The sequence below is a fragment of the Buceros rhinoceros genome, unplaced genomic scaffold (genome assembly GCF_000710305.1).
Source record: "Buceros rhinoceros silvestris isolate BGI_N320 unplaced genomic scaffold, ASM71030v1 scaffold570, whole genome shotgun sequence".
Taxonomy (NCBI): domain Eukaryota; kingdom Metazoa; phylum Chordata; class Aves; order Bucerotiformes; family Bucerotidae; genus Buceros; species Buceros rhinoceros.
Genome location: NW_010388793.1, coordinates 78,741 through 105,892, shown reverse-complemented (window position 1 = coordinate 105,892; position 27,152 = coordinate 78,741). Strand labels below are relative to the sequence as shown.

Sequence of the window (27,152 nt, the reverse complement as noted above, 5' to 3'; positions counted from 1 at the left end):
CAGCCACTCCTCCCCAAGACAACTGTGTTGCAGGGGGTTGTTGTGGCTCAAGTGCAGGACACTTGGTCTTGTTGAACCTCATACCATTGGCCTCGGCCCATCAATCGAGCATGTCCAGATCCCTCTGTAGTCTCTCCCTTCCCTGAAGCAGATCTACAGTTCCACCTCACTTGGTGTTGTCTGCAAACTCACTGAGGGTGCACTCGATCTGCTCATCCAGATAATTGATGATGTTAAAGAGAACAGACCCCAATACTGAGCCCTGGGGAACACCACTTGTCTTCATCACAGAGGAAAAGATAAAGCTTATCTTCCCACTGATTTCCCACTGAAGGTTGTTGAGAGCACTCAGGATAAAAAAAAAAAAAGCCACAAGTTGCACAGCACTTGTCCAACAACTCACAGGAATCTCAATATGGTTTGCTAACAGTGGCTGTGAGCTGAGAAGACCATTTGACCCATCGATGAGGTGGCACGGCACAGTTATTACACCCTTTACAGAAATGCTACCCAAAAGATTAGGACAGGAATGACAGAAAACACATTACCACCTGTTAAAAGAAAAAAAAAAGTGCCTATACTTTGTGATCAGGACCTCAAATTAAAAAAGAAAAAAGTACTTTAAACAACTCTGAATGCCTTGCTGAACTGGGAGCTCAGTGACACCAGCACTGATTCCTGCAGCTCCTCTGCATTTGTGATGGCAGTGTTCTTCCGTCCAAGAAATAACTCACTGTGACCTTGTTTAGCCTAAACGAGAAGAAAAAAAAAACCTGGAACAGAATGAGGCACTCCTGCATGGCACAAGACAGCTATGAAATCATTCCCCTGCCAGCCAGTAACCCACATTTTGCTTAGTTCCTGTGTCACTGAAAGATTGCAAACCAAAATTAAGTGAGAGGGGTAATGGAATTTTGCAGCACCCGTGTATCTGAAATAAAGTGCAAGTCATGTAAGTCATGCAAGTAATTTTTCAGCTGGAAGATGCCATCTCACTATATCATGTTTGTATCAGGTGGAGGCACACTGTCATCCAGATGTAGGTAAAACAACCCTCTTTGGCCACCCAGCACAACTCTGATAATGTCTCCCACTTCCATATCATATGTGGCCTCAGAGCCTTCACTGCACTTAACTGCCTTAGATTGGAAGCCCCTATTCTCTTTATTTTCTCCTAATCATTTAAAAAGAGCAAAATCTAAACATGCAGGCTCAGCAGAGTGGACTGCATAAAGGAGTTAATCCAGCTTATAAACACAAGAAAAGAGAAATGAGCAGAAAAAAATCCCCTCAGAACTGCAGGCTCCCAACAGTCTTCTTTCAAACTGGGAGATTCCTATTTCTTTAACCTCTAACTTTCTGTGGCACTGCTACCCATTTCCTCAGGGCTCTGGCAGACACTAGAGGCAGACCTTGCACGGCTCTCAGCCCGCTTGCCTGGGCTGCTGCTCGGCCAGGATGGGCTAACTGGGAGCCTGGAAGTGGTAGGAGGGACAGGTCCCAGTGTCAAAGTCTTGCAGCACCTCTTGCTCCTGGCATCCCAGATTCACAGCATCTGAGGCTTCCCAAGGCAAGTAAACCTGGCAGCTAGCAAACCTCTGGGGGAAACCGATCAAAATTCTTCTTTGCTGGTTTCTACATATGTCAAACCTGCCAGTTTCCACAGCCAGTACAAGGAGTCTGTGAGGTGGCTCCTCACGTGGTAATGACCACCACAGATTTACCTTAGTAGTAGCAGCAGGAGTTAGTATTTGTCAAAGAGGCATCATCCCAATTGCTTTTACCATTTTGTCTTTCTCTCCTCCTTATTCCTGGAACTGGGCAATTGCTTCATAAACGTTTGCAGATGAAGGATTCCACCAAACCTTTTCTTATTTATTTGGGGAAGGCCTGACCACTGAGCTCTGCCTGACGTTTTTTCCAGCACTTAACCACTGTGCTTCCAGTAGATTATGCATATTTATACCCAAAACCAGAGCTGCCCCACTCAACAGTGAACTTACGGCTGCTTTTCTTGGGTCTCAGGCTCCAGTCTGGAAACCACTGTTCTAAAATGTCCTTTCTTACAACTCCAGCAGAGTGCCTGCGTTAATGCCATTTTTAAACAACTCTCCTTTCCCTCTGCAGTGAACACTTCTTTTATGTAATTACCTACCTAACTCATAAATTCATCATCAAGCTGCTAGAAGATCAACTTTTATTAGGAAGGTTGTCAAAGCAGAGTGATGTAAGGGTACAGAACAACTGCACACAGAACACTCCTCCAGATCTTTCCCTTTTTCTATCTTTCTGATGCATTTTCAGATTATTGCTAACATTAGAAAAGCATTCTGGGGCTCCCATGCCTTCCCAGACCAGCTTATCCCCAGCTATACTGTTGTAGGGTTGAAATTAAGGCTTCAAAGGGCTTCCTGTCAAAATGCTTCATGTGGGCACGCAGAACAAACACCAAAAAATCCCTCAGTCTCACACGCACATCTTTTTTTTGTTCTTTTTGAAGGTGGCTGTGATAACCAGAGCTGGGCCAGGTACTGTCTGCTCTGGGATTTTCAATCTTTTAAATAGCTGAAGAAATCTCCCACAAAAAGATATGCATGAAAAATAACATTTGGTAGCTAGCTCATTTGTAATTTCTGAAACAGTATTTGATTTTGCCTCCAAAGTGTTACAGTTACCTCATTTTATTGACAGGAATAATTGCAGGAAACCTAACTGATTATATGAAACATTTTTCCTCATCACTGTTCATTTAAATATACTAGAAGCCAGTTATATTAAAACTAAATACAGAATACACCAGAAGCCAGTTATATTAAAACTAAATACAGATATTTCAGAATATAAGTACAGTACCTTATCTGCAGAGAGTGCCAATACCCCTTTGCTAACATCTATGAAGAGTCCAGACTACCCTCTAAAGTATGCATAAAATCCAGTCAGATGCCTGAATTTCAGATTTCTTTGCCTATTGCTACAGCACTTTCAAAGACAACATGGTGTTGGGTGGTGGGGTGGGGATCTGGTGCTATGCAGCGTTCGATCTTCCTGTGAGAAATGCAGCATTTTTTCCACTGGGTACTCATTGTGGTGGGAACTGTCAGGCACTACTTCTGCGAATGACTCCTTAGGCATTTTTCAGGATAAGGCCTTAAGCGGAGTGTGGTTTTCCTGTAGAGAACAGAGAGACAGCTCTCTCCAGGTCTCCATGGATTGCAGGGTATGGTACCATACATGAAGCTGCCTCTGTAGCTAGAAGAAACAGGGATTGGTACAAGATGGGTAGGAGCTAAAGCTGAGAAGGACATGACAACAGGTGGTTTTAAAACCGAGTTGGAAAGAGTCACTTGGGTGGTTCGGCAAGATTCAAACTCAAAATCATTATTACCTCATTAGTAACTGGTAAGGAAAAAAATTAGCATGCTTATAAAATACAGCATGTCACAAAATCAGGGCACTTCATCAACGTGTTGAAAGATTGGAACATCACAAAGGAAGATCTGAAAACCCAGGAAGGATGGGAGAAATATAAATGGGATTAACATTTCCAGTATAAAAAAAAGGGTAGTTTGTCTGGGGGCTGACGAGAATGTCTGCTGAGACCAAAGAGGTTCCCACTGAAAACACCTGAGCAAGAGCTGGGGATACCAGCCAGGCACAGCATGGTTGTGCGCAAAGCACAGGCAGTGAGGCGTTTCCAGCAGAGGTAGGGATACGTTTGCGTGATGGCCAGGACGGAGGACTGTTAGTCCATTAAACAAGCCCTTGTGGAACTTCAGTTGCAACCTGCCCACAATTAACTCATACATTCAATACAAACTGTAACTGGCAGAAGGTAGAAAGGGACTACCAGAGCCACGAAAGGGGTGGGGAATGCATATTCTGAAAGACTGAGCCTGGCTCACTTACTCTGGCAAAAGTAAGGGTGTGAGGGGATAAAACTGATTTCTGAAAATACACCTGTGAGGGAAATCCTCAGGGATGGAAAGGCAAGACTGACTTAAACTAATGGCCAATGCTGGTGCAGAAACAAAGATGCATAAACAGTTCATGAATAAGTTCAGGTGATGAGTGAAAAGAACGTGTCTATCAGAGAACTGAGGTTGTGTACCCAATATCAGGAAAAAGAAAAAAATCTAACCAGTTTTCGATCATGCTGTGAAGCTGCAAGTTGCAAGACATACTGCTTATGGTAGAAGACAACTGCATCTGCTGACGCACAAGCTCTCCTCTACTCCTGTTGCTCTAAACGTGAACAATCACCATGAGTAAATAAAGGCCCATGCTGACATTTCCCATCAATGCCAGCATCTCCCAGTGCTATGGGGAGATGTGGAGACTAACCTCATGGACCTGAAGAAATAAGTACTCTTAAGAAGGGGATTCACATCCCTCTAGTTTAATCATCGCTGAAGAGACACAGCCCCTTTCTCCTGCTGCAGACCACCTGTCTGTAGGCTGTTGCTTTAGGAGAAGGTGAATTGGCTTCTGCAGGGGCCTCTGTCACTCCAGGGAGGAAAGTAGAGGTGCCTGGGCTAGATGTATGGTTTTCAAAACTAGAGGGATTTTCAAGAGTAGAGGGTCCTCTCCCGAGTGACCAGGGTTCATGTTCTGTAGTCTGCTGTCTTTTATGTGAGGTTTCCCATTAAAGTGGTGACTGTATCTGATTGTAGTTGGACCGTGAAGCTTGAGGGGATCCCAGCACTTTAAGTATGTATCTGTACAGAATGGTTATTCGACAGTAAATTGAGCTCTTGCCTCACTTACCCTTAGTGCCTTTATTTTAATTAATTTTAAAAGCCAAGCTTTAAATATGGTAATTGGTTATCATATAGTTTGGTTTTAGAATAAAAATTTTCTAGTTAAATGAGTTATATATTCATTTTGACATATATAAAATTTACATCAATACCAAATAGAATCACATAAAACAGAGCTAAAAGTTAGGAAATTATTCTTTTCAAATCAAACCCACAATGGGACCAGAAATTTTCCAAGACATTTTTCCTACCATTAGTGCACATTACTAGAAGCAATTGCTTTTCCCTGAAGCCTCCAAAAAGCAGAAGAAATGATCAAACAGCTTGTAAATTGACCCATTATTTTTCTTCAGTGTTATTGCCAAAAGCATTTATAAAAATACAACCACTTTCATTGCTATTAAATAGAACATTAAACAAATCATATTTAACATTAAAGCAAACATGAGAAAATTCAAGCAGTGTTTGTATTTCAACTTGAAGAGTGAAAAAAAGGTCTTTTATTTGCTTACCTCTTCAAATTTTAGTGCAATCATAGAAAAAGCTTTAAAAATTGCATCTGTTGGGCCTGTTATTGTCACGATTCTCTCTGGACAGGAGCCTTCTGAAATATTGATTCGAGCACCACTCTGTCAAAAAGAACAAATATTTTTCAAAATTATACTTCCCAGGGAGCAAACTAAGTAGGATTAGGGATATAGTTTTGGAAGGAATATTTGGAGGCATCTAATTCCTTCCCCTACAACTGCTGCCCCATCTTATAATTCCAGCATAAACTGATCACACTTGAAAAATTCATCTGACTGCGGGAAGCCAGATTCTATCTGGGTAAATACTTGCACAGCCTTCACTGCAGTATGCAGATAGCGCCTCTATCACCCAAAGTCACAAATAATTGCACAATCAACTCTTTTCCCTTCCTTCTTGCAGGGTTAACCTTAAGAAAGACCAGAGCTGCGGAATTTCAGACAAGGTTGTTGTCTGCAGGCAGCATCAACACCTCCCAGGAAAGATGCACCTCTCTGATTTGGAGACCCAAAGGCCGGGCTTGATCTGTCTAGCTGGGGCATTGCTTTGCGCTGTGGAGAAGGTTCCTTACAGACGTGTCTCTTGCGAAGGCAGTCAATTGCCAGGCACTGTACTTTAGAAGAGTAGTGGAAGGACAGGCAACAGTAACAGTGTTAGCTCCTTAAGGCAAGGAGCCTATCGGAAGGAGTTACAAAACTGGAAGTCTTGGAGACAAGCCAGGATGGCTCTCAGGTATACGTCACCCCCTTTATGCTGCTGTGGCATGCAAAGAAACCCCCAGTATATTTAAGAGTGTCTTGGTGTAGATAACAATGAAATCCAGTTCAGGTAAGACCCTACACTTTCCCTGAGGTTTCAGGCGTGGAACTGTGTTAATCAGCCTAACAAGTCATTGGAGCGTCAGCTCATCTACAGGCACTGACTTGCTCAAGGACCTGGGACTGCAGCAAACATGAGACCACCTGGGTTCATTTGGCCCTTTGCTTTCAGGGTCACCATGAATCTGAGCACTTATTCATGTGCATTCTGCTGCTTAACAGCAAGATTCCCAAGATAGGACAGCAACCAACCACAAGAAAAAAACCCCAACACTGACAGAAAAATCTTGCTGCCACGGACTTCACTGGCAGACATACTCAGCATTCATAGATAAGAAAGGGCAGTGGGCACTTCTCCTGACAGGCCACCTGCATGGGACTTGCCCTCATCAAACACAGCACTGGATCAGGAAGAACACCAGGGCTATCATCAATATCCAGTTGCCACCACCCCATGTGAACCCGGGGCCGTGGGGCTCAGCCCAGCAGGGAGCATGCCACGTGTCACGATGGGCAATGGTGCCTGCCACAAGCAGGCCTGCCCGTCCCACGTCTGCCTTCGCCCAAAGCACAGCTCTTCCTTTGAAACTGGAGCCATGGGAGCTTGTCTGAAGGATCACTCCACTGTGGATCAGTGAAGCCAAAATTCACAGATGTTACTACTCCAGTAGATGACTGGTCTAAGCAGACCTATGGCAGTTATAAGGTCAAGTCGCAACCTCCATATTTGTGTAGGAAGTTAGCAACCACAGGGCATAGAACTGAGGTTTTTGTAATTTTCTTTAGGCCCGAAGCTGTCTGTGATATTTCTCCAGTTACAGGGCAAGATAGAGTTGCATTTCATTCCATAAAGATGGCATGTAACTTGCCACATCTGTTAGAAAAGCAAACGCATGGTTGCATTTTGCTTTTAAAGAAGTTCTGAAGAAGGTAGTCATTTAAAGGAGGACCGAGTTATCATCGTGTGGAGACAGTCTCTTTGTCCTGATACAAAGATGCATATAATTCCTTTATTTATCAAAACCCAACCAAACAAATAAAACCTTTTATGACCACGTGTACATGACAGTAGTTTTCCAGGAGTGGAAGAATAATATTTGACATTTATCTTGAAACACTAACCAGGGATCATAACTCTTCTTTAAGACGTTTAACTTGGAAGTCAGTAGCACTCTTCAATGATGGCTTCCCTTTTGTGCATGCAATTTATATCCAAAGATATCTGCCCATAATAATAATTAATAATTAAACTAAAATGTGTTTAATCAACTGTCAGGATTACCTAGTACATTGGAAGCATTTTTTTCTTGCTATTTTTTCTTAAGTCTTGGCATACTTCTGGGTGAAAACACGGGCGAAAGTTCTTATGAACACAAAAGGAACGCTGAACTCAGTTGGCCTGACAATGAACTCCCTATTGTGTATATTTAAAGACGGATCTCAGCAATTTTCTTTATGAGAAATACTTTGAGATTTCCCTGCCACAGACCTTCTATCAGTGTATAAAACAACAAAGCAGTGACACAGTGATGTACTACCAGAACCAAACTGACTTTTCTTGAGGCATCCTCTCTACACTTTGCACACCTAACGTTTTAAATGGTAGGATTTGTCTTTTTACTTATGCTTTTAGCACTTGCTTCAGAGAAGGAAAATTACATGGATGTGTTGCCCTGCAGGAGAAGTGTGGGTCTGTAACCTCCATCTGGGCACAATCCTTTGAAAACAGTGTAGCTTCCCCTGTGGCAGGGAAAGAAGCCTGCGGACACTGGGGAGACCTGGGACTTATGCAGTGCCCTGTTTTAGTTGGCCATTTTGTGTTTACAACCTTTTCAAAAGCTGTGAATGGTGGGTGAGCAGGTCTACCCTATCTACAACGTACAGCTGCAAAATGACAAAAAGTTAATGCTTTGCCAAGACATGGTAGAGGGATACTTTGGTTTATGCAAGTCTGGCTCCAGCTCTGCTGAAGCTTATGTCTACCTTCAAACTTTATGCAGCATCATTCTAGTGCTGGGTTTCGGGTTTTGGAAACTCTCTACTAGGAGGCCAAGCCATGAGCAGGACCCGTGTTGGTGTGCTAAAGAAAGACACAGAGGTTTTGATGCACAGAAACATGCTGGCTAAGCTGCTCCTGAGATAAGAGAGCAGCAGGCACATCGCTATGGGAATTAAAGACTCAGACTGATGCGGTGATAAGGAGATAACATTAACAACAATGTTTAATTGAGACACCACCACTTTCAAGGAATGGTGATGTTAAACTAAGTGACCACCTGATGGCAGTGTCGGTCTGCACACGCTGAGTCTCCCTGTTCTCTGAGGTGGAAAGAGAGGCAAGTAAAGACATCAAGGCTTGTCTTACCTCCTCCCTCATCTTCTTAACCGTCTCCCCTTTCTGTTAAAGAAGCAGAAAAAAAGTTAGCCTGGACTGATGAAGTGAACCGATATGCAGTATTTTGACATGAAAATAAAGAAAGTAATTTTCTGACCTTTCCGATAATGCTTCCGACCTCCTGAAACAGAAAAAGAAGACACTGTGAATGATTAGATTCGCTGTAGAAGAGCATTTGTTCTGCTCCTAAGCTATTTCACTATCACTTATTTCAAACCTGCAATGTGAAGCATAGCCCCCTTCCACTGTGGCTGTGTACAAATATACCATGTCAGACACAAAGGGGCGAACTAGAAATGTGGCTTAACAGCTTACTGATTGTGCAAGAAAACTACCTTTAATGGAAACTGATCTTGTGGTTACAGATCAATCTTGCTACCATAAACACAGATAAACCCCTATCGGGGAATGAAAAGTTCAAAAATAATAGAATTGCACAACCTGCTAGAGAAAATGGCATACAATACAAGCATCAAAACAAAATGCTGATGTCTCCGAGGACACGCATTTACCCTCTTTACACCATGTAATAGCTAGAGTTGAACTTCCACGCTACCCAGTGTTATTGTGTTAACACCTGGTGGTCTGTCTTAATCTTCCTATTAAGCACTTACAGAACAGTAATTGCTAATCACTTTCTAGGTATTTGGGAATTGCTTCTGGGCTCCCATGATCTTCCATGAAGGGACAGAGAATACTGAGAAATGTGACTGTGAACATACAATAGGGGAACGATTTGGCAGTTCTGGCAACAAACCAAGGGTTAAAAGCTTTGTGAATAAAACCAACAGGTGGCAAAAATGAAGCTAATAACTCTAAAATTCATAATCTGGACATGTTACACAAATCACACACAAGTGTGACATCGGATTGGAAATCATCTGATGGAGAGGAGACCAGCTAAAGGAAAACAAATTTCTCTCCTGTACTCAAGACTGCAGAATCTACTTCAACAGCTGAAGACTGTCTCACATGGCTGATCTGTCCCAGACACATGATATACAGTCCACCCCTCCCCATCCTATATACTTAAGTCTGACCCATCCTGAAACACAGTCCAAAGAGTAAGATTTAAGAAATTGTCCTCCATTGCTCTGTTCAATGACGGAATCATGATAAAGTGCTACTAACTTCAGTCCACAGCAGTGAACTACCTGTAGTGACCTTGAGAGAGCTGTTTCTCACCAGAAGGTTATTTATAAGCTCATAATACAAAGCTGCTTGTGCTTGCAGTTCCTCACATCATGCTCAGAAGATGTAAACAGTTTTCAGCAAGAAGGAGACCTATCTCAGTGAAGAATTTTGGCATATAGTTACTTTGTGCTCTCTGCAAGCCTTCACGTAACACCAAACTGGGAACAACACTGCTGGACAAGGCTGGGAAATGAGCTGAGAGAAACCTCAGGGAGTAGAACAAAGCCAAATGAAAAGTCCCACGTCTGTGATGGAACAAGCCCATGCAGCAGGACAAAGTGGGCAAAACCTGCTACATGCAAATTTGCTTTGCAGAAAAAGTCCCGAGGTCCCAGTGAGCAACTCCAGCATGAGTACATGAGTGCACCAGCAGTGTGTCCCTGATCAAACAAATGCTCTGGGCTGCACTGGCAAAACTGTAGCCAGCAGTCTAGGAAAATGATTCTTGCCTTCTCCTTGTGTTTGTGGGACCGTGCCCGGAGGACTGTGTCGTGTTTTGGGCTCCTAGTATAAGACAGACAAGGACACACTGAAGCGAATCCAACACAGGGCCACCAAGATGGTCAGGGGACTGGAGCACAAGATACACAAGAGGCTGAGAAAACTCTCTGTGTTTGTTCTTAGGAAGAGAACTCGGAGGGTTCTTATCAGGGTGTACAATAAAGAAAGCGAGCTGCAACATTAAGTTCCTACTCAATATGAGTAAACAAAATTTACCATGGGGATGGTTGCACATTGGAATAAGGCACTCAGAAAATGGAATCTACCGTTCTTGAAGGTGTCCAAATCTAGCATGGGCAAGGACCTGAGCACCCTGCTCCAGTAGAATCTACTTGACTCAGGAGGTCAGCCTGGAGACTTTTAGGGGTCCCTTCCAACCTCCATGAGTCTGTGGTTCTTCAAGCATGACCATATACCCACTGAAATCAATGCCTAACTACCCACGAAGTTTCTCAACCCATTGAGGCGTCTTCTCAGGTTTAATTTCAAACTTTACTTTTTCTGTTTCCAATTTTTCTTTTTTTATTTCCATTCCTACTTCTCTTCCAAGATGGGATTCTACCCTCTTGTACATCCTGACCAGAGAACAGATATTGTCCAGACAGGCATTGCAAATCTTCCAGAGGTACCTGTTTTGCAAACCCATCTATAGTTCTGCTGGCTGATGTACGGCAGACCTTTACCCATCACACAGCTGTGCCACTGTTCTTGATTAAACTTCCTGTGTCCATCTGGGATTGAGAGACATCTGCACATACAATGCAAAGAAGCAGCTCTGTGAGAAGAGGAATGAATGAAGTGGTCTCACTGCAGTTTGTGTCTTGTGACCGAATTATCCCGTGCCTCTTAAACTGTGGGTTTAAGTCACACGCCTTTTGCCATGGCTGAGACAGCTGTAGCAGTATGCTGTATAAGTTCTCTGATGCAGCGCAGCTTTTTTCATATAATCATGGAATGCTTTGGGTTGGAAAGGACCTTTAAAGCCATCTAGTCTAACCCCTCTGTAGTGAGCAGGGACATCTTTAACTAGATCAGATTGCCCAGAGCCCTATCCAACCTGACCTTGAAAGTTTACAGGGATGGGGCATCTACCACCCCTTTGAGCAACCTGTTCCAGTGTTCCACCACCCTCACTGTAAAAAATGTCTCACTTCCACCAAGTCTGCTTTAAAACCATCACCCCTCATCCTATTGTGATAGGCCTTGCTAAAAAGATTGTCCACATCTTTCCACTGAAGTCTGTGTGAGTTTTGCTATTGATTTCAATGGGCACGGGAATTCTACCTGACTGATCAGCACCTTGTTATTACAAAAGAGTTCAAGCTGCCAAGAACTGAGTGAATAAACAGTGTGAATCCCACTGAGGAAAAATATTTCAATGAGACTGGCAACCAGTTCCTTGAAGCATGCTAGCAAATGTTACTGTAATGTTATGGAGTACTTCAAAGCTGCCCCTCCTCAGTGGGTGAATTTAAACCTTTCCCATAAGGAGACACTTTAAAAACATCTGAGCAAATTCCACCTCTCCCCATGCACTGGGAGCTGGGACTCTGCTTGGAAATGTGAGGGAAGAGCACGGGCGAGAGAGGAACATTAACTTCACATGGATATTCCTAGTTTTTCCAGAATTTTTGATCCATACAAATTACTAAAAAAAAAAAAATCAGAATGGTTCTAAATGGGTCACTTCAGGCTTTATTTTTGGTCCTTTGATATTTCTAGGTGCTCCCGTAAGTACTGGTGACAACAGATCATGTCTTCAGTTATGATGAGAAATCTACTTCAGCTGTAGATTAAACCAGACTTCACATCTCATTCGCCAAACTACCAATGCTACTTCATCAAACTTTTAAAGTTTCTATATGTAGTCCAATATTTGTTTCACACAGATTCTTATATCACCCTAAATGATGTTTACTGCTTAAAGAGACACCTAACATCATTTTTATGACACCCAAGTTTTATCAACATTTCTAGCCAAGGTTACTTTGAGGACATTATCTTCTTCAGGAAGTGTTTCTAAATCTGCTACACACCAAACTGTGACGTAATTAACCACATAACACTGAGGGCATGGGATGTCTGTCACCTACAGCAGCTCTTTAGAAGCTGGGAGTCTAGTGTAAGCCAGGCACAGAGACTCTGCAATCCGCGGAGAGAGATAATGGAGGATGTTTAGTTCTTAACAGAGGAGGGAAGAAGAGTACTCCTGCGGGTTCCACCTTTCTCCATCCACAGCAGAAGCAGCCTAGACTGATACTAATATACTTCAAGTTTGGTGAGAAGATCCTACAGCTGATGTCAGACTGAACCTGAGTGCAGGTCAGACAGGAGTTTGATTTAGCTGTCCTAGCAAATAATTGCCTATGAGAATATACGAATAGCTCATGAACTATTTGCTGTCTTCCAGTGCCCAGAAATATAAGCTAAAGGTAAGTACAGTCCATTTCAGATTGATTTATTGACTAGTCATCTATGCATAAACACAGTGGAAAAATAAGTTATATGATAACTATTAGTGGGTTTCACATAATCACATTTCAACAGCTGATCGAAGAGTGGTGGAGAAAAAAACCCAGAAGTTGTAAACAGGGGAAATAAAGCTCAGAGGAAGAAAGACAGGTCCAAGGCAACCTGGCAGTCTGATGGCAGAGCTAAAATACTACCCAAATTCCTCAGCCTCAACACATAAACACCCACCTGTCAGAAGCAGGTATGTCATAGCCACCACGCGGGATGAATGGGATGCCCCTGAAAAGCTGCAAGTGTGCGTATGCCTACATCCACTGATACATATGCATACACACCCATACAGCTATATATTTGTCTGTGAAGTCAATATATACATACTGGCACTAAACAGATAGATATCAACTTTCCTTCAAGAAATGACAGCAATTTGGGGGGTGTATCCTGAGATTCACCAAAGAAGCCTGAGTTTCAGATTATGCTGAGTACCCAGCCCAAGCAATGCCTTCTGAAGTGCTTATTCCAGGTGAGAGTATCTCAAACAGGACAGTCTCACACTTCAGTTCCAACAGTGTCACTTTGGAAAACCCCAGGAAAATTTGAAATGTACATGCTGATCTCAGATAGCCTGAAAATAATTCTCAAGCCTGGGGGGATTGAGTTGATTTATGACTACGATTTTCTTTAGTATGCCATTTCTAATGAGATAAAATAATAATAGATAAAAGGACAAACCATTCTGTGGTTCAATGACAAGAGGTGAACCTCACCAACAAACACTGGAAGTCTGCTCAGGATCAATGAAGTATATTGCCAGCCAACCACCCAGGTCATTGCAGATAACTTGAGGAAAAGCAGTGGTAAAAAAGGGATGTTTTCTTCCATGGTGAAATGCAGCATATAGTAGTATCGGCACATTCACATAAACAGGATGAGTTTTGCTCTTAATGAGTACTTAGGGAGTGGTGGACTCATCAAAGAGCAGGAAGTTCTACAGTTTTTGCATCATCTGTGGTGAGGGCAAGGCAGTAGAACAAAAGGCGGTAGCAGAGATGTGGATGAGCCAAGACTTTTGCAGGGCTCTTGATGATGCAAATGACTAAACAAAGACATAAAACAGGCTGTAGGAGAAAGCTCTTTCCTAATCAATGTGTGCCTTTTAATAACAACAGAAAGTAATTAGTCATGTTAAGAAAACAAGAGTCTTAACTAATGGTAACAAAGCTTTGTTTAAACATTAACATTTGATCTGTAAACACAATGAATGAAATTCCATCATTTTTTAAAGTGTGAGGATAGTTTAATAACTGGTGTCCTAGGAAATCAAAACAAAACAGGTGGCTATTCCAGGACCATAGAAAAGCACAGGCCTGGCTCTATTATGCAGCTTCTATTACAAGCGCTATGAGGTGAACAGAACACTAGCCACACAGGACCCCTGAGACAAAGCCATGTCTACAAGGAAAACATGTTTAAGAAATAATATTAGAATATATACTTTCACCCCAAAGCATTTGACAAAGCACAGGCCACATCCTAAAGCCTGCAATTCATTCAGGGAATGCTTTGATTGCATGAGCTTACCTACTTTCTATGAGGAAAGATAAGGTAGAACCAGTAGGACTTCACAAACAAAAAAGCCTGCTAGGAAAGCACTAAAAGGAAAGAAATACAGCTTTCCATAGCAGAAAAGCACATCTATTACGAGACAAGGAGGGATCCTGGTAACAGCAAACAACATCTGCGCTCGTTAAATTTTCTAGATGAGCACCAGTTGTTTTTCTCCCAGCCATAAAGAGGCATAACACAACCCAACTCTCCCTCTTTGTCCTGTTCTGATGGTAGACTTGCCAGTATTTGTATAAACTCATGAACATGCTTGCATGGCAGACCCCAGTAACATGTTCCATGAAGATGTTCTGAACAACACGTTTGCATGGAGCATGTGGGGTATCAGCATTTTTCAAAGACTAAAAGAAAAGTCAGTTTTGGAAGACATGATGTGACTACCTCAGGGAACAAACAGCTGCCTCAGATAAACTGAGAGTCTGATTTGCGATCTGGGATTATGTAGGATTAGCCTCACTGACATAGGAGATCTCATCTCATCATCCTAGGTGTTGCTTTAGTAGTCACTGCCTGATGCTAACTACCCTAATTTAGTAAGGCACTGCAGTCCAAGCCCTTAGTGTGTCAGATCTCATGCTGACAAATGAGGTAATGTATGAGGAGACCTCCAAATTATTGTCTTTCTGATGGAGATCAGTGTTATGAATCCTCCACAGGTCCATCTACCAAATTTTTGGGCAGCCGTGTCAATGGGCACTTCTCATTCACTTTTTGGTAGTAGATGGATAACTAATTTACATCGAATTTCATACCACACCTCCAAGCCTTCCTCCCCAAAAAAACAAACCCAAACCCATTTCTGTTCCTTTGCTTGTCCATCTGCCTGTGATGCTGAAGCAGCAGCACTGAGTAGGGTGTATGCCTTCTGCAGTCTCTGTTCATTACAGCTGTGGATGGATGAGGAGACTCTGTTTGACAGAAGTGGGAAAATTTGTATATGGAGATGGTTTTTGGGGGACATACAGTGCCCAGGGGTCCAGGAGAAAAAAACCTCTTCCCTTTCTGTTAATTTTTTAGGCTGGTGAGAACCACTCAGCTCTTACTACAAACGTGCTAAGAGGATATCCATCTTGTGTTGTGTATCTGCACGCAGAATTTTGTTCCATGACTAGAGCTCTTAAGTACTCCAGTAATGCAAACAACAAAACAAGAACTATAATAGCAATAGACAGGACAGTCAATCCTCATAATACCCTGACAGCGTTCGTGGAAACCAGAAAGAACAGAACAGACGTTGGCTTGGTTGGCATTTTACATCTTGGATTAAATTACTGACAAGGTGATTCTTAAAGCTACTTTGTTGTCTTCTATTACTAAGTAAAAAATAAAAGAAAACAATGCGGAAGGAGAAGGGCATTACCTTCAAGAGAGGAAAAAATCATTTCTGTGCTTGCTTTACAGTCTTTCAGAGGACAATTAAGCAGGCACAAAAAAGTGTCCGCTAAAAAGAAATCCCTGATGCTAAAACTGTATTACCTATACAATGAAAACAGCAATTTTCTCCATTATATTATTCTGACTATATCTGAGCTGTTAAGTGTGAGCAATCACCTTAATAATTCTAAATTTTCTTTTTTTTCTTGTAAAAAATTCCAAAGACGTATAATCACAAAACAATCACCAACATGTCTGAAAGTCACTACTGAAGCTGGACGTAAATCCACTATAACCAGTTTTTCCAGTACCAGTAGGTGCCCACGGAGCATGCTGAAACAACTGGGAGATAAGAGTTCCTCAAAGCCTCTAAAAGTATGCTGTAAGTATTGCAAGTTTAGCGCCTAAAAATCAAGGCGCTCACAGGGTTTTTTCCAAACCTGAGCATTTGACTGCAGGTACATTGTTCCAATTCACTACTGCTGAACTATGAGAAACATTATCACTGAGCAAATGGTATCACAAAAAAAAAAAAAAGCTCCACCCAGTCGTCTTATCTTTTCTTCATCAATGCAGGTTATACATCCTACATAGTACGTGTGCTGCTCTTCCCAAGACAAGCTTAAAATTAGCTAGAAGACTTCCAGAACCTCAGAAAAATCTCGGTATTGGGAATTTCTCTTGGGATTTCCTTGTTAGCATTTATTTTCAAAAATATATTTTAGCCCATTATTTCTGGCCACAAGCACTTGTATCACTTAAAACAATGACACTCCATTACACTTGTATTTTTCCTCTCCAGGTATTTATGAGAATGTCTGAAGAAAGTTAGACAAAGTCTCCTCAGCCTCCTAAAATTTTGTTATTTTTCTGCAAATTTCCCCTCTGTTCAGTTTCTGTCATCACTCACACACGTGGCACCTGCAGAACCACAGGTGTGATTTTGCTAGAAGAACTGTAAGCCATTACCCCACGATGCACCAATGCTATACATCCAAAAATTGCATATGCTTTTGCTGCAATAGCTTTCCTCTCCAATTCAGCATATCTCACATGTGCCACTCTCTAGACACTGCCACATCTGATGCCTTTCAGCCTTCTTTGTTTTCCAGATTTCCTTCTTTCACTGGACGCGTATCTTCTAAATTACCTTCTCCAGTTAATTGCCTCAACGCTACAATTTACATCTCTCAAGTATCTGGCAAGTCCTACCTCCCTGCCAGTTTCCCCTTCCCTCCTTCATTCTACCTGTAAATTATTCACTTGTTCTTCCCAACGATCTTACTGTATTAAGCTTTATATTTTTGAACTCCTTCCCTTTTCTGAAAAAGATCCCTCAGAGTCAATATATTAATATATTCTACTTTGGTTTCTTATAGACTTCGTTGCACATAATATGGTTTCATCAACGCACATCTTCAAGAAGTGCCTTTGGAAATGATGCATTTTTTCTTCTGCATGTTTCTACTGGATGGAGGAAGCAAAGACTCCCCTGTCACCACTATGAGATGGAGACTGAAGTGGATTTGTGATCCTGCTGCCTTTTCCATGCTGGCACATTTGAACATTTTCTCCTGTTCCACCTCATGGACCCGACTTCTAAATCTCCATTAAGATGCCTTCCTGAAATGTAACATATTTCTACTGGCACAGTCTCGTTACCATCCACATCTAAAATTAACCTTTAATGGTGACTCTCTAAGATCTTAACCAGCCTGTTAACACTGGCTACGTACAAAGCCAAACCAGCCCAATACTGTGTAATCATCATCCAGCATAGTCAAAGTAGGTGCTTTTTCAAGAGTTATTTCTTTCTGGGCACGAACTGACCAAAACTAGAACAAGAGCACTGCAGATGTCAAACACTAAGGTATGTCGGCAGATATCTGTGGGCAAAGCTACAGTTTTCCACAATCTTCCAACCTCGTTACCTGTGGTGGTAAAGTAAAAAAAAAAAAAACCAAACCCAAAAACTAGCCACAAGTCACGGGAATAAAAAATTCAGCAAAAGGTGAGCAAGGAATGATAAGTGAGAAACTGAGCTCCACCAAAGACCCTATAAACCAAAAGAAGTTTGATTCCGACAAAAATTTAAAAAGGAAGAAGAAGTGAAAGGCACATTTCTTTTTGAGCTCTGCCTCTCCTTACAGAGGGTTCTGATAGCCGGTGACTCTTCGCCCATGAATGCACACACACTCAATTTGTGTTCCTTAAGCCCTTCAAAATGTTGATCTGATCTGGGTAAATGCTGCTACTTTCGCCTTTGCTGGAAGCAGAAATCTTGTAATCTTAAAAATATTCTAATCCTACCCAGAAATTATACTTTTAAAGTAGACAAAGGTAACAAAATGTCCACACCCATTCACGTCTCTGCCCTACACAGTAATTCTACCTATTTTACTTCAAGAAACAGCAGAAATTAGATGGAAAATACAGAAGTAGGGCAATGTAAACAGCCCCAGCCCATATTCCCTGGGTTTCTCCATGGAAATGTATGAAACAGCTTTATTCCTTAATGTGGGGCTTCTTTCTCATTATTAAAAGATGAAAATGCATCTCTGCATTATTTAGTATACTCTATATATACAACTCCTGCACATGCTTCAAAATGCTCTTCTGTTCCTGCCCCCTCCAGAGCAGCATTCAGGTAACTCATTCCAAAAGGTCTCAAGCAGCAGAGGCTGCAGTGCCATGGCAGCATTATGGGATGTACTCCTTTTTGTCTAACTTGTCCTTAAAAAAATCCAGTGACGGATGGTGTGGCATGCCCAGGCATCCTTCTTCTCTCCTCATACATCCATGTAACAAGGTTTTCCTAATTTTGCTTTTAAAGACAGTTTGTGGAAGTGAAGAACATCTGAGCAGTGCCCTTGTAGCATACTCTCTAATACATTCCCTCTAATTCACAGAATCACAGAATTGCTTTGGTTGGAAGAGACCTTTAAGATCATCAGGTCCAACCATTAACCCAGCACTGCCAGGTGAATAATTTTTTCCTAATATTCACCCTAAACCTTCCCTAGTGCAACTTGAGGCAATTTCCTCTCATCCTATTGCTTGTTACTTGGGAGAAGAGACTAACCCCCACCTTGTTACAACCTCCTTTCACGTGCAAGAAAGCATGACAAAAGTTTTGTGTTGCTCCTGGTTTCTCTTCAGGGCTGTCCCACTGGCATAAGTATCCAAAAAAGGGCAATGAAGCTGGTGAAGGGTATACAGAACAAGTCCTATGAGGAGCAGCTGAGGGAACTGGAGAAGATGAGGCTGAGGGGATGCCTTATCACTTTCTATAACTACCAGAAAGGAGGTTGTAGCGAGGTGGGATCAGTCTGTTCTCACAAGTAACAAGTGACAGGACAAGAAGAATTGTCCTCAAGTTGCACCAGGCTGGGTTTAGATTGCATATTAAGAGAAATTTCTTCACTGAAAGGGCCGTCAAGCACTGGAACAGGCTGCCCAGGGAAGCGGTGATGTCACCATCCCTGAAGGTATTTAAATGACCTGTGGATGTGGTGCTTAGTGACGTGGTTTAGTGGTGACTTGGCAGTGCTAACAGTTGGACTTGATGATCTTAAAGGTCTTTTCCAAAATAAACAACTCCATGATTCTACAATACCTTTTTTAGTGAAGTAATACGACACAAGATGAAAATTAGGCCTTTCATCTCACATCATCACACGCTCTCTGAAGTCCTGGCTCAGGAGGACACCTTTCATATCAGGCCCTGGAAACATTTACCTGGAGGTTAACCTTTTATACTCACAGCAGTTAACCTTTTCCTGGGCCTGCACAAGCCTTTTTTGCTGCTTCCACAGATAAAGAAATTGCTGCCCTCCCTTAACATCACATTTTCCTCCCTGAGGAAATCAAGACTGTGCCTTGCCTCACTGCCAGCCAGCTGCTCCCAAATCTTGCTATAGAGCAGAAGAGCGGCTGAGTTGGTCCTCCTCTTTGTTAGGAGACTGCAGGAAGCTCAGCTGGATCTACAGCTACTGCTTTCCCCAAAGCAAGAGAAAGCAATGAGAGGTGTCCTACCCATGAGGAGGCACTGGTCCTGGCTTCTGCTGGAGCTCAGGACTGTTCCCATCTGTTTTCCTCTCCCCAGACACTAATGTTGCCTTTGATTTTTGCTACTTGTTTTGTTTGTTGTTGTTAAAGACGCTTTTTTATTCCCTATGCTCTTGCAGAGGTCTGTCCATTCGCACAAATCCTAATTTTTCTGTCTGCAGGTACAGAATTCAACTTAATTGCCTAATTAAGCTATCCATCCTTGACTTAAAGCCCCTACACAAATCACATGAAAAGTATAGGCTAAAAATTTCCTAAGTCTGCAGGATTTACAGCTGAGATAACTAAGCGTACTAGCACAAGTTACGGACTTTCAATCACAATGAATGCAAATATCAGACAGCATATAGACCAAAAAGTTACACTGGCAATAAAAGTTTAGAGACAGAGTTAAGATTAGTGGGGATAGACCCTCACATTTCCATGAAACACGCTAATAAATAAGTAACTTTAAAATTGTCTTACTTTAAAATTATCTAACTGAATCTAGTTTGCTACTGTTACTTCCAAGAACAACCTTTTAATTCTCCTCTTTGAAGTTATGACCAGTTATTTACAGCCAAAGCTCTGCTTGAGATAATTGTTTTGTCTAGAAATACTAATTAGAGATTAGCAATTTCCACTGATGTCATTACCACAACAAATCTTAAGAAAGAGCCCAGAAACAGGTTTCTTCTTTTTCAGAGGCACATACAGCTTTCAGAGTGACTTTCTCACACTGAATTCATATTGACTCAGACATCCTTCATGCTTCTATATTATAATTTCTAAATCACAGAAATGACATCAAAGAAACTATAAGGGTCAGACTTTTTTCACCAAAATAAATTCTGATTTCATGCACTCCTTGCAATACTTAGACACAATAGGATACATGATTACAGCACAGTAAAGTTCGCAATATATCCACTGTGCCTTGTTAACTGAGGATGCATGGTATATTCCCACTTAAATTTCGAACTTCATAGCTTTTATGGGTTTTATTTAGACCCCTGGGGCCATATATGCATTGAAGATTGGACACGTAACATCTGTTACTGTTAAAAGTGGTTGCGCACACAACCATTGATGTTTAACATGGAAAATTAGCTTTTTATAATTTAATTTCTGATTGGAAAAAAAAAATGTTTCAAAAAACCCCGAGTCCACAGTTTAACTAAAATGTCCTGAAAATGACAGATCCTTGATTTTTGCTTTAAAGGCATGATTTGGAAAGCAGAGCTGTCTGACAGCGGTTTAGAAAAAGCACACCTAAACACATGGGAATTTGACCGAAACTAGTAGGGCTACTTAAACCCACCAGGACAAGGTCAGGCATACATACAGATTTTAGGTGGGTTTAGTAAGAGAAACTGTTATTAAATTTGTTTGATAGATCCCTATTTAAAATGCAGATTTTTACATACCTGATGCCTGCCTGAAGCTGAGTATTTCAGGGAAAAAAAGTCAAACGAGATGGTTAGATCATTTCTGAGAAAATGTGGAATTAGATCTGACATAACCTATTTCTCAGCTTTTTAATTTGCAAACTTAACCTGTACCCCCTCATACTTCTTTGCAGCTGCCAAAGTAAAATACAGAGGGAGATACCTTAGTCTCCTGTTTGTGCTGTGGCTGTATCATATGTGTGTTCATGCCACAGGTTGAAAGCATGCACTCTTTTAAAATGTACATGTATTTTTAGTTATTAAATTAATTACTAGGAGTAAAAACACTTTTTAGATTTACAAACACAAATTTGATCTCCAGAATGATTTACCGTTCCTTGTTAAGAAAGAGCCAACTCCATCTCCTTTATACAACATTCATTCATTAAGCCTTAAAATTCCTGGTGTTGCCTGATGCAAACACAAACAAACCGATGAAATGTGTTTTTTAATTAAAAGCCCATTTTGTGATCTGGCAATGTGAAATACAGGGCTATCAGACTGTTAACCTGGTGATACTGAATTTGCACTGTGTCTATGGCACAGTTTTCACACTTAGCTGCATGCTTAAGTGCTGTGCTGGACAGAAACAAAAGGATAGTCAACATTCCAAGACAAACCCACAGGGGACCTTGTGTATATCAGGGGCTTCGCTCTAGTAAGATCTAACCTCAGACTAAGGAAGAACTACCCCATTGGCATTCAACAGAAATAGACAGTAATTCTGTGGCAATTATTTCACACAAGTCAGTGTTCTGGTGTCTTAAAAAACCCTGCAAAATCCAGAGAATTACGAGAAAGGTGAGCCATACGCAGGTCTGCCTTACGCAAGGGTCTGCCTAACCTGGCTAACTATCCATGAAGGAACTCTTTTTTTTCCCACCAGGTCTGCTCAAGACTGATGCATTACAGGCAGGGTTTGTTCCAGTGAAATCGGGCTGCAGTGCAAACTGAGGTGTGGTGCCTTGAAAGGCAGCGGGTGATTTTTCGGTCATGGCAATGGTGCTTTTGACTCAAGTCGGAGAAGAAGGAGCAGACCCTCTGCCAATGCCACTGTCAGGCTCTGATGGTAACTGCACACACTCACTCAGCACACAGGCAACTGCTGCGGCAACAGCAAATGCTTCACCTTGCCATGCATGAGAAGGCGTATGGTAAGCGTGACATTGAGACCTCCTTCAGACACTTTTGGGTCCTTTGTGTTCATCCTCGCCTTGTATCTTCAATTCTTGAAAGCAGCTTCGTTTTTCTTTTTTTTTTTTTTTATATTCACTTAATCAACCTACAAAGAGAGAGAGAGAAAGAAAAAGAAAAAGTACCATTGAGAGGCTGAAGCTACCCTGAACTGAGAATATCATGTTGAACAAACCAATTAACATTCCTCCCTTTGATTTTCTGGACTATAGTTTAGTGCTGAAAACTCTCCTTTGATTATTATCCCTCTCCAACCAACTCTAGCCCTTCACCAACTACAGGATAAACTCCTTTTTGAAACCTTAAAAACCCTCTTAACTTCCTGTATTTTGAAGCTGAAAGTACAGAGGGCAGTAGAGTGAAATACAGTGGTTTCTTCCGAACAGCTCTCTCCCCCTGCTAACCTTTGTGGTGTGATACGTAAACGTACATCTGCATTTTCATACGTGCCTGCTGCTATTTTCGTTTGTCTCCCTGTTACTCCCTCTTTCTCTATTTTCTGTTTCAGAGGAGATATTTCTGTTTTCTCTTCAGCTAGACAGAAATTAATTCCAAGCCTAAAGACTGATCCCTGCCAGCAACAGCGGATGACACATTATCAAAGACATCTGGGCAACTAAGAGCCACTTGCTGTTGTAAATCTGGGCACTGTCTGTCTTTGTTTTCGTCTACCAGGCCCAGAGTCCCTCCAAGGCCAAAGCTGAGCTTCAACCCTACGTAGAAGGAGATTTTTCTTAATTCTTAATGACAAATTGCAGATTTTCAGTCATTTACGAAGCCATAAATACTGTAAAATTCTAATGAAAGCTGCAAGTACTGGCTTTGAAGGGATAAACAAGATACATTATGAGTTTTTAAAAGCAAGGACATTTATCAGTACAAACAAAAATGGGGGCAGGAAGGAATATTACCAAGGGCAGGCGAAGGCTTAGAGACTCCTTATTTGTTTTGTTTTCAGGCCTAATGACAACCCTACTACCTTTGCATCTTGAAGCTTCCCAAAAGCCTGGTTAGCTTGGACACTGCCTGTTGAGCACCCCTAGGGACAACCATTCTGTGGCTCAGAGCATTCGGTGGTGTCTCACTGGGGTGGCAGGTTATCGTCCCCTTGCAAAGACTGCTCAGGCATGGGACAAAACTACGGGAGGGACCTATCAGATCATTCCCCTAAAAAGTCGGAGGTAGTATCATGCAAACTGTTTCATCAACTGATTAAGCTCCATCTTAAGAGCCTCTAAGCACAGACATACTAGATCAAAGTAAAGCCCATCTTAGTTGAGGATGTTATGTGTGAGAAAAGTCAGCAGTGATGCTTAAAGAGCACAAGAAACACGTATGGAATCATCCCTGACAGACTTGTGGAGCTGCCAGCAATCAGGGACTCAGGGGCTTCTGGGAGACTGCATCCAGACCAGCACTTTCAACAGTCATTGGCGGACTGCTCCTCCATGGATTTGTCTAATCCCTTCTTGAATCTGTATATCTGATCTTCAACATTGTGGTCTCTCAGATTAATTACTACTGTGGGGAAAAGCACACCATTTTATTTGGTTTAAATCTGCTGACTGTCATTTACCCTTGTTACACATTTTTCCCTCTGTATTATCTGGACCATGCCAGAAAGTTACTCCTCTGAGAGCTGATGCTTCTTGCTTCAGCCCGAGCCTGTGAGTGGCCAAGCTGCTCCTGATGTTTTTGACCATTGGGAAATGCACTGGAAGGTGCAGAGTTTTCCCTCAGGTCTCTGCAGGACTACTTAAGACCACAGAGGGCTTCTATACCTTCAGTGATCGCAAGAATAACAGGCAGACATGCTTGAGGAGAGGTGAAAAGAAAGAGGAAGAAAGAGGAAGAAAGAGCAACCTTCCTACAAGCAAATTCGTTAGTTGCTACCACGGAGCAGCTCCCACATACCTATTCCACTGCCAGGTCTGATTTTGCCTAATCCAGCATGGACTCAGTGTATTTCACGCCATATGGTCTACTACCCAGATCACAGCCACTGAAATAAATCCCATTTATTCCATATTTCTAGGCTTATTACATATCCCCTTTTCAGAAAATCTGAAAAGCAGAAAAAAAGTGAAGTGTCTGGGTGAGAAGGCAGAAAACAGAAGCAGCCTGGCCATGCCTCTGATGCAGCATGTTTGCAAGAGGGTGAGACGAATATGTCCCAAAGCAGCTGGAATGAAATGACAGAGAAAGGAATCGGGCTGTATTCTGCTTCTTTAAGGTTAGACCAGGACTCACAGTAGAATCTGCACACGGGTGACCACAACAGTCCCTTCTGAACAAGCACAGAGGGAGGAGCAGAGGAGGACATTTGTTCCCAGACCAAGGAAGGGAATGGTCCTGTAGTGCTCCCCTGCTCTTTGCTGCCTGCTCAGGGAAATGCTCTGGCTCTGACAGACCAAGCGTTTTCTGATCAGCACTGTCAAAAACAAACAAACAAAACCCCCCCAAAACCCCCCCAAACCCCCAACCCAAACAAACAGGAGCACTGTGATACACAAATAGCAGAATACCTCTCACAATGCTGGACTTTACAGGAGCAATACAGGCCATCTGAGATCTCTAGAAGCCCATGGTAGCTTAGGGCATGCTTGAAAGATTTCACATAACAGACGCGTTTCAAATACAAATGAGGTATTTAAGACCTCCTGTGGACCAGAATTTAGTGATGAAGGTACAGCTATGTTTCTAATGAAATGTATTCTCATGTGGGAGAAGTAATCCCAGAACCCCTGACTAGATACAGGTTTACAGTTGTCATGGCCTCTTACTGATGCAATGCTACAGCAGTATGTTCACTTCAGAAAAAACTTCGGAGGAAAGCCTTTTCCTGGACAACAAACAAAACCCCCACTCAAGCCCGATGTTTTTGAGATAAAACCTGAAAAAAGATCTGTATTTTTAGCTAATGCTTTTTGAGTTCTTCTTAAAAAAAGAGGTTAAAAATGAAATTGCACCACAGATATTGTTAAATATAACACTGTCATCTGATTTTTTTTTTTTTTTTTAAGGATTTTGTCTTTACCCCTTCTCCCAACAAGCTCAAACTCTAGCACCTGGTACTGAGAAGCAGAACAGATCTTGGCAGGGGGTGAGGGGGTGGGCTGAGAACATGTTTGCCTGCAAGGAGTTAGGCAGCTGTGTGAGATACCAAGGGAATGAATTCAAAAAGGCAACCTCACGTGACAGGAAAAACACATGAAACCTATACATATACCATGAACAGAAAACAGTTTTTACTCTGCAGGAGATTTGCAACTGCTCCACATTGTCCTGAGAGTCCAAGTATTCTGGTAAAATGTTTACCGCCTTATAAAATAAACCTAGAGGACTGTTAATTACCCAAGTATTTTAGTTATAAAGACAGATTAAATAAAAATGCATTGTTGTACTTCACTATTTTTAGCTAATTAAAGCAAGTTTTTCCACAGGCATCATCGCAAGCACGTCCTGGTCTAGATCTCTGTGTATATGGAGATGTCATATCACGGCACAAGGGAAAGAATGGTTTCCTCTACAAAGCCTCCTACCAGCCAGCAATACTTCCATCTATTTATAAACCAACTGCTGTAATATACGGACACATCATGAATATTTAATCAGTAAAACAATTTCCTTCTCCTTTGCAAAATCAGCCTTTTGAACAATTTACTATGTTCCTGGCTTATGTGTGCCTCTCTGTGAGCAAAGAGAAGGCTAAACCCATAAGGCTTTCCTTTGTCGTGCTCTGTGTGACAAGGTCCCATGGCTGTTCTGGGAGCTGGGGAAGCTGAGTCTCACACTATGAAAAAAATCTATGTGTCATGCTTTTCCTGATGCCAGAGGAAAGGCAGGGGACTCCACAGGTGAGCAGAGAGCATTGTGCAGGCAGATACAGTCAATGGCATGGCTGAATGTTAAGAGTGAGGGTTTATGCATTTTACCCTGTCTCCATCAGAGAGCTGGCAGCAAGAGGAGGACAGCTGGACAACATACTTCTTCTGACCTCTGGATCAGAACGCGCAAAATCCAAGATCCAGGGCTCTGCACCTCCAGGTAACAAACACCCAGCAAAAAAACACCATGCCCAGGAAACACAGGAAAGTAGACCACATCAGATAGTTCCCAGCAAAAAGGAGATCTTTGCCTCCTGTGGGGGTGAGCACGAACTTTTGAGGACATTTCCACTACTGTTTATCATGTAAAAAATCAAAATTCGGTTTTAGGTAGAAAAAGGCATCCAAATGTCTTAAAAAAACCCAATCTTTTGAAAACTCCAATAAAATGGACATGTAACCTTATGCAAATGCCTTTTATCTGTACATAGGTGTTTCTATACATTTGCAATGTACAGAATACATGGCATAAAATGGCATGTCTTGTTATGCTCAGTATTCATTTCATAAGGACCATCAACTTTCTAACATGACTTTTCAATAACAGTTGGTAGATTATGTGATTAAACTAACAGGCAGCTAATCCACACGTTATCAGACTACTACAAAGAACAACACAGTTCCTCAAGGATTTCACTGCATTACTAAAAGCTGCAGGATGAACTATACAGCAGAAAGGCAGTGTGCCACAACCCTAACACACGAACACATGTGGAGGTTAGGAATCCATGTGGCCGAGAGGGTGGCGTGAGATGGCTGCCTAAAGCCTGAGACACTGTAAGTTAACCTCGTAACCTCCTTTCTTCCTACCTCTCAAGTCTACTAATCCCCTCCCAAGAAAATAAGCAGATCATTGCAGAGAACATGGCTGCACAGTGCTGAAAGAAACATCTTAAATCTCTAAGGTGACC

At 42.0% G+C, this 27,152-nt stretch overlaps 1 protein-coding gene across 2 annotated transcripts in view; it reads right to left on the bottom strand.

Annotated features, from left to right (window-relative positions):
• The window catches only part of LOC104489122 (poly(rC)-binding protein 3-like), a 56,061-nt gene extending 33,636 nt beyond the window's left edge, over nt 1–22,425 (bottom strand). For both annotated transcript variants that reach the window (XM_010131250.1, XM_010131242.1), the window contains exons 1-4: nt 22,290–22,425; nt 8,596–8,619; nt 8,469–8,501; nt 5,270–5,386 (exon numbers count right to left, since the gene is read on the bottom strand). In XM_010131250.1, coding sequence (XP_010129552.1) covers nt 5,270–5,386; nt 8,469–8,501; nt 8,596–8,619; nt 22,290–22,367 — 252 coding nt within the window. In that variant the 5' untranslated portion in view covers nt 22,368–22,425. The remainder of the gene's footprint in view (nt 1–5,269; nt 5,387–8,468; nt 8,502–8,595; nt 8,620–22,289) is intronic.
• Between the last annotated feature and the right edge of the window lie 4,727 nt (nt 22,426–27,152).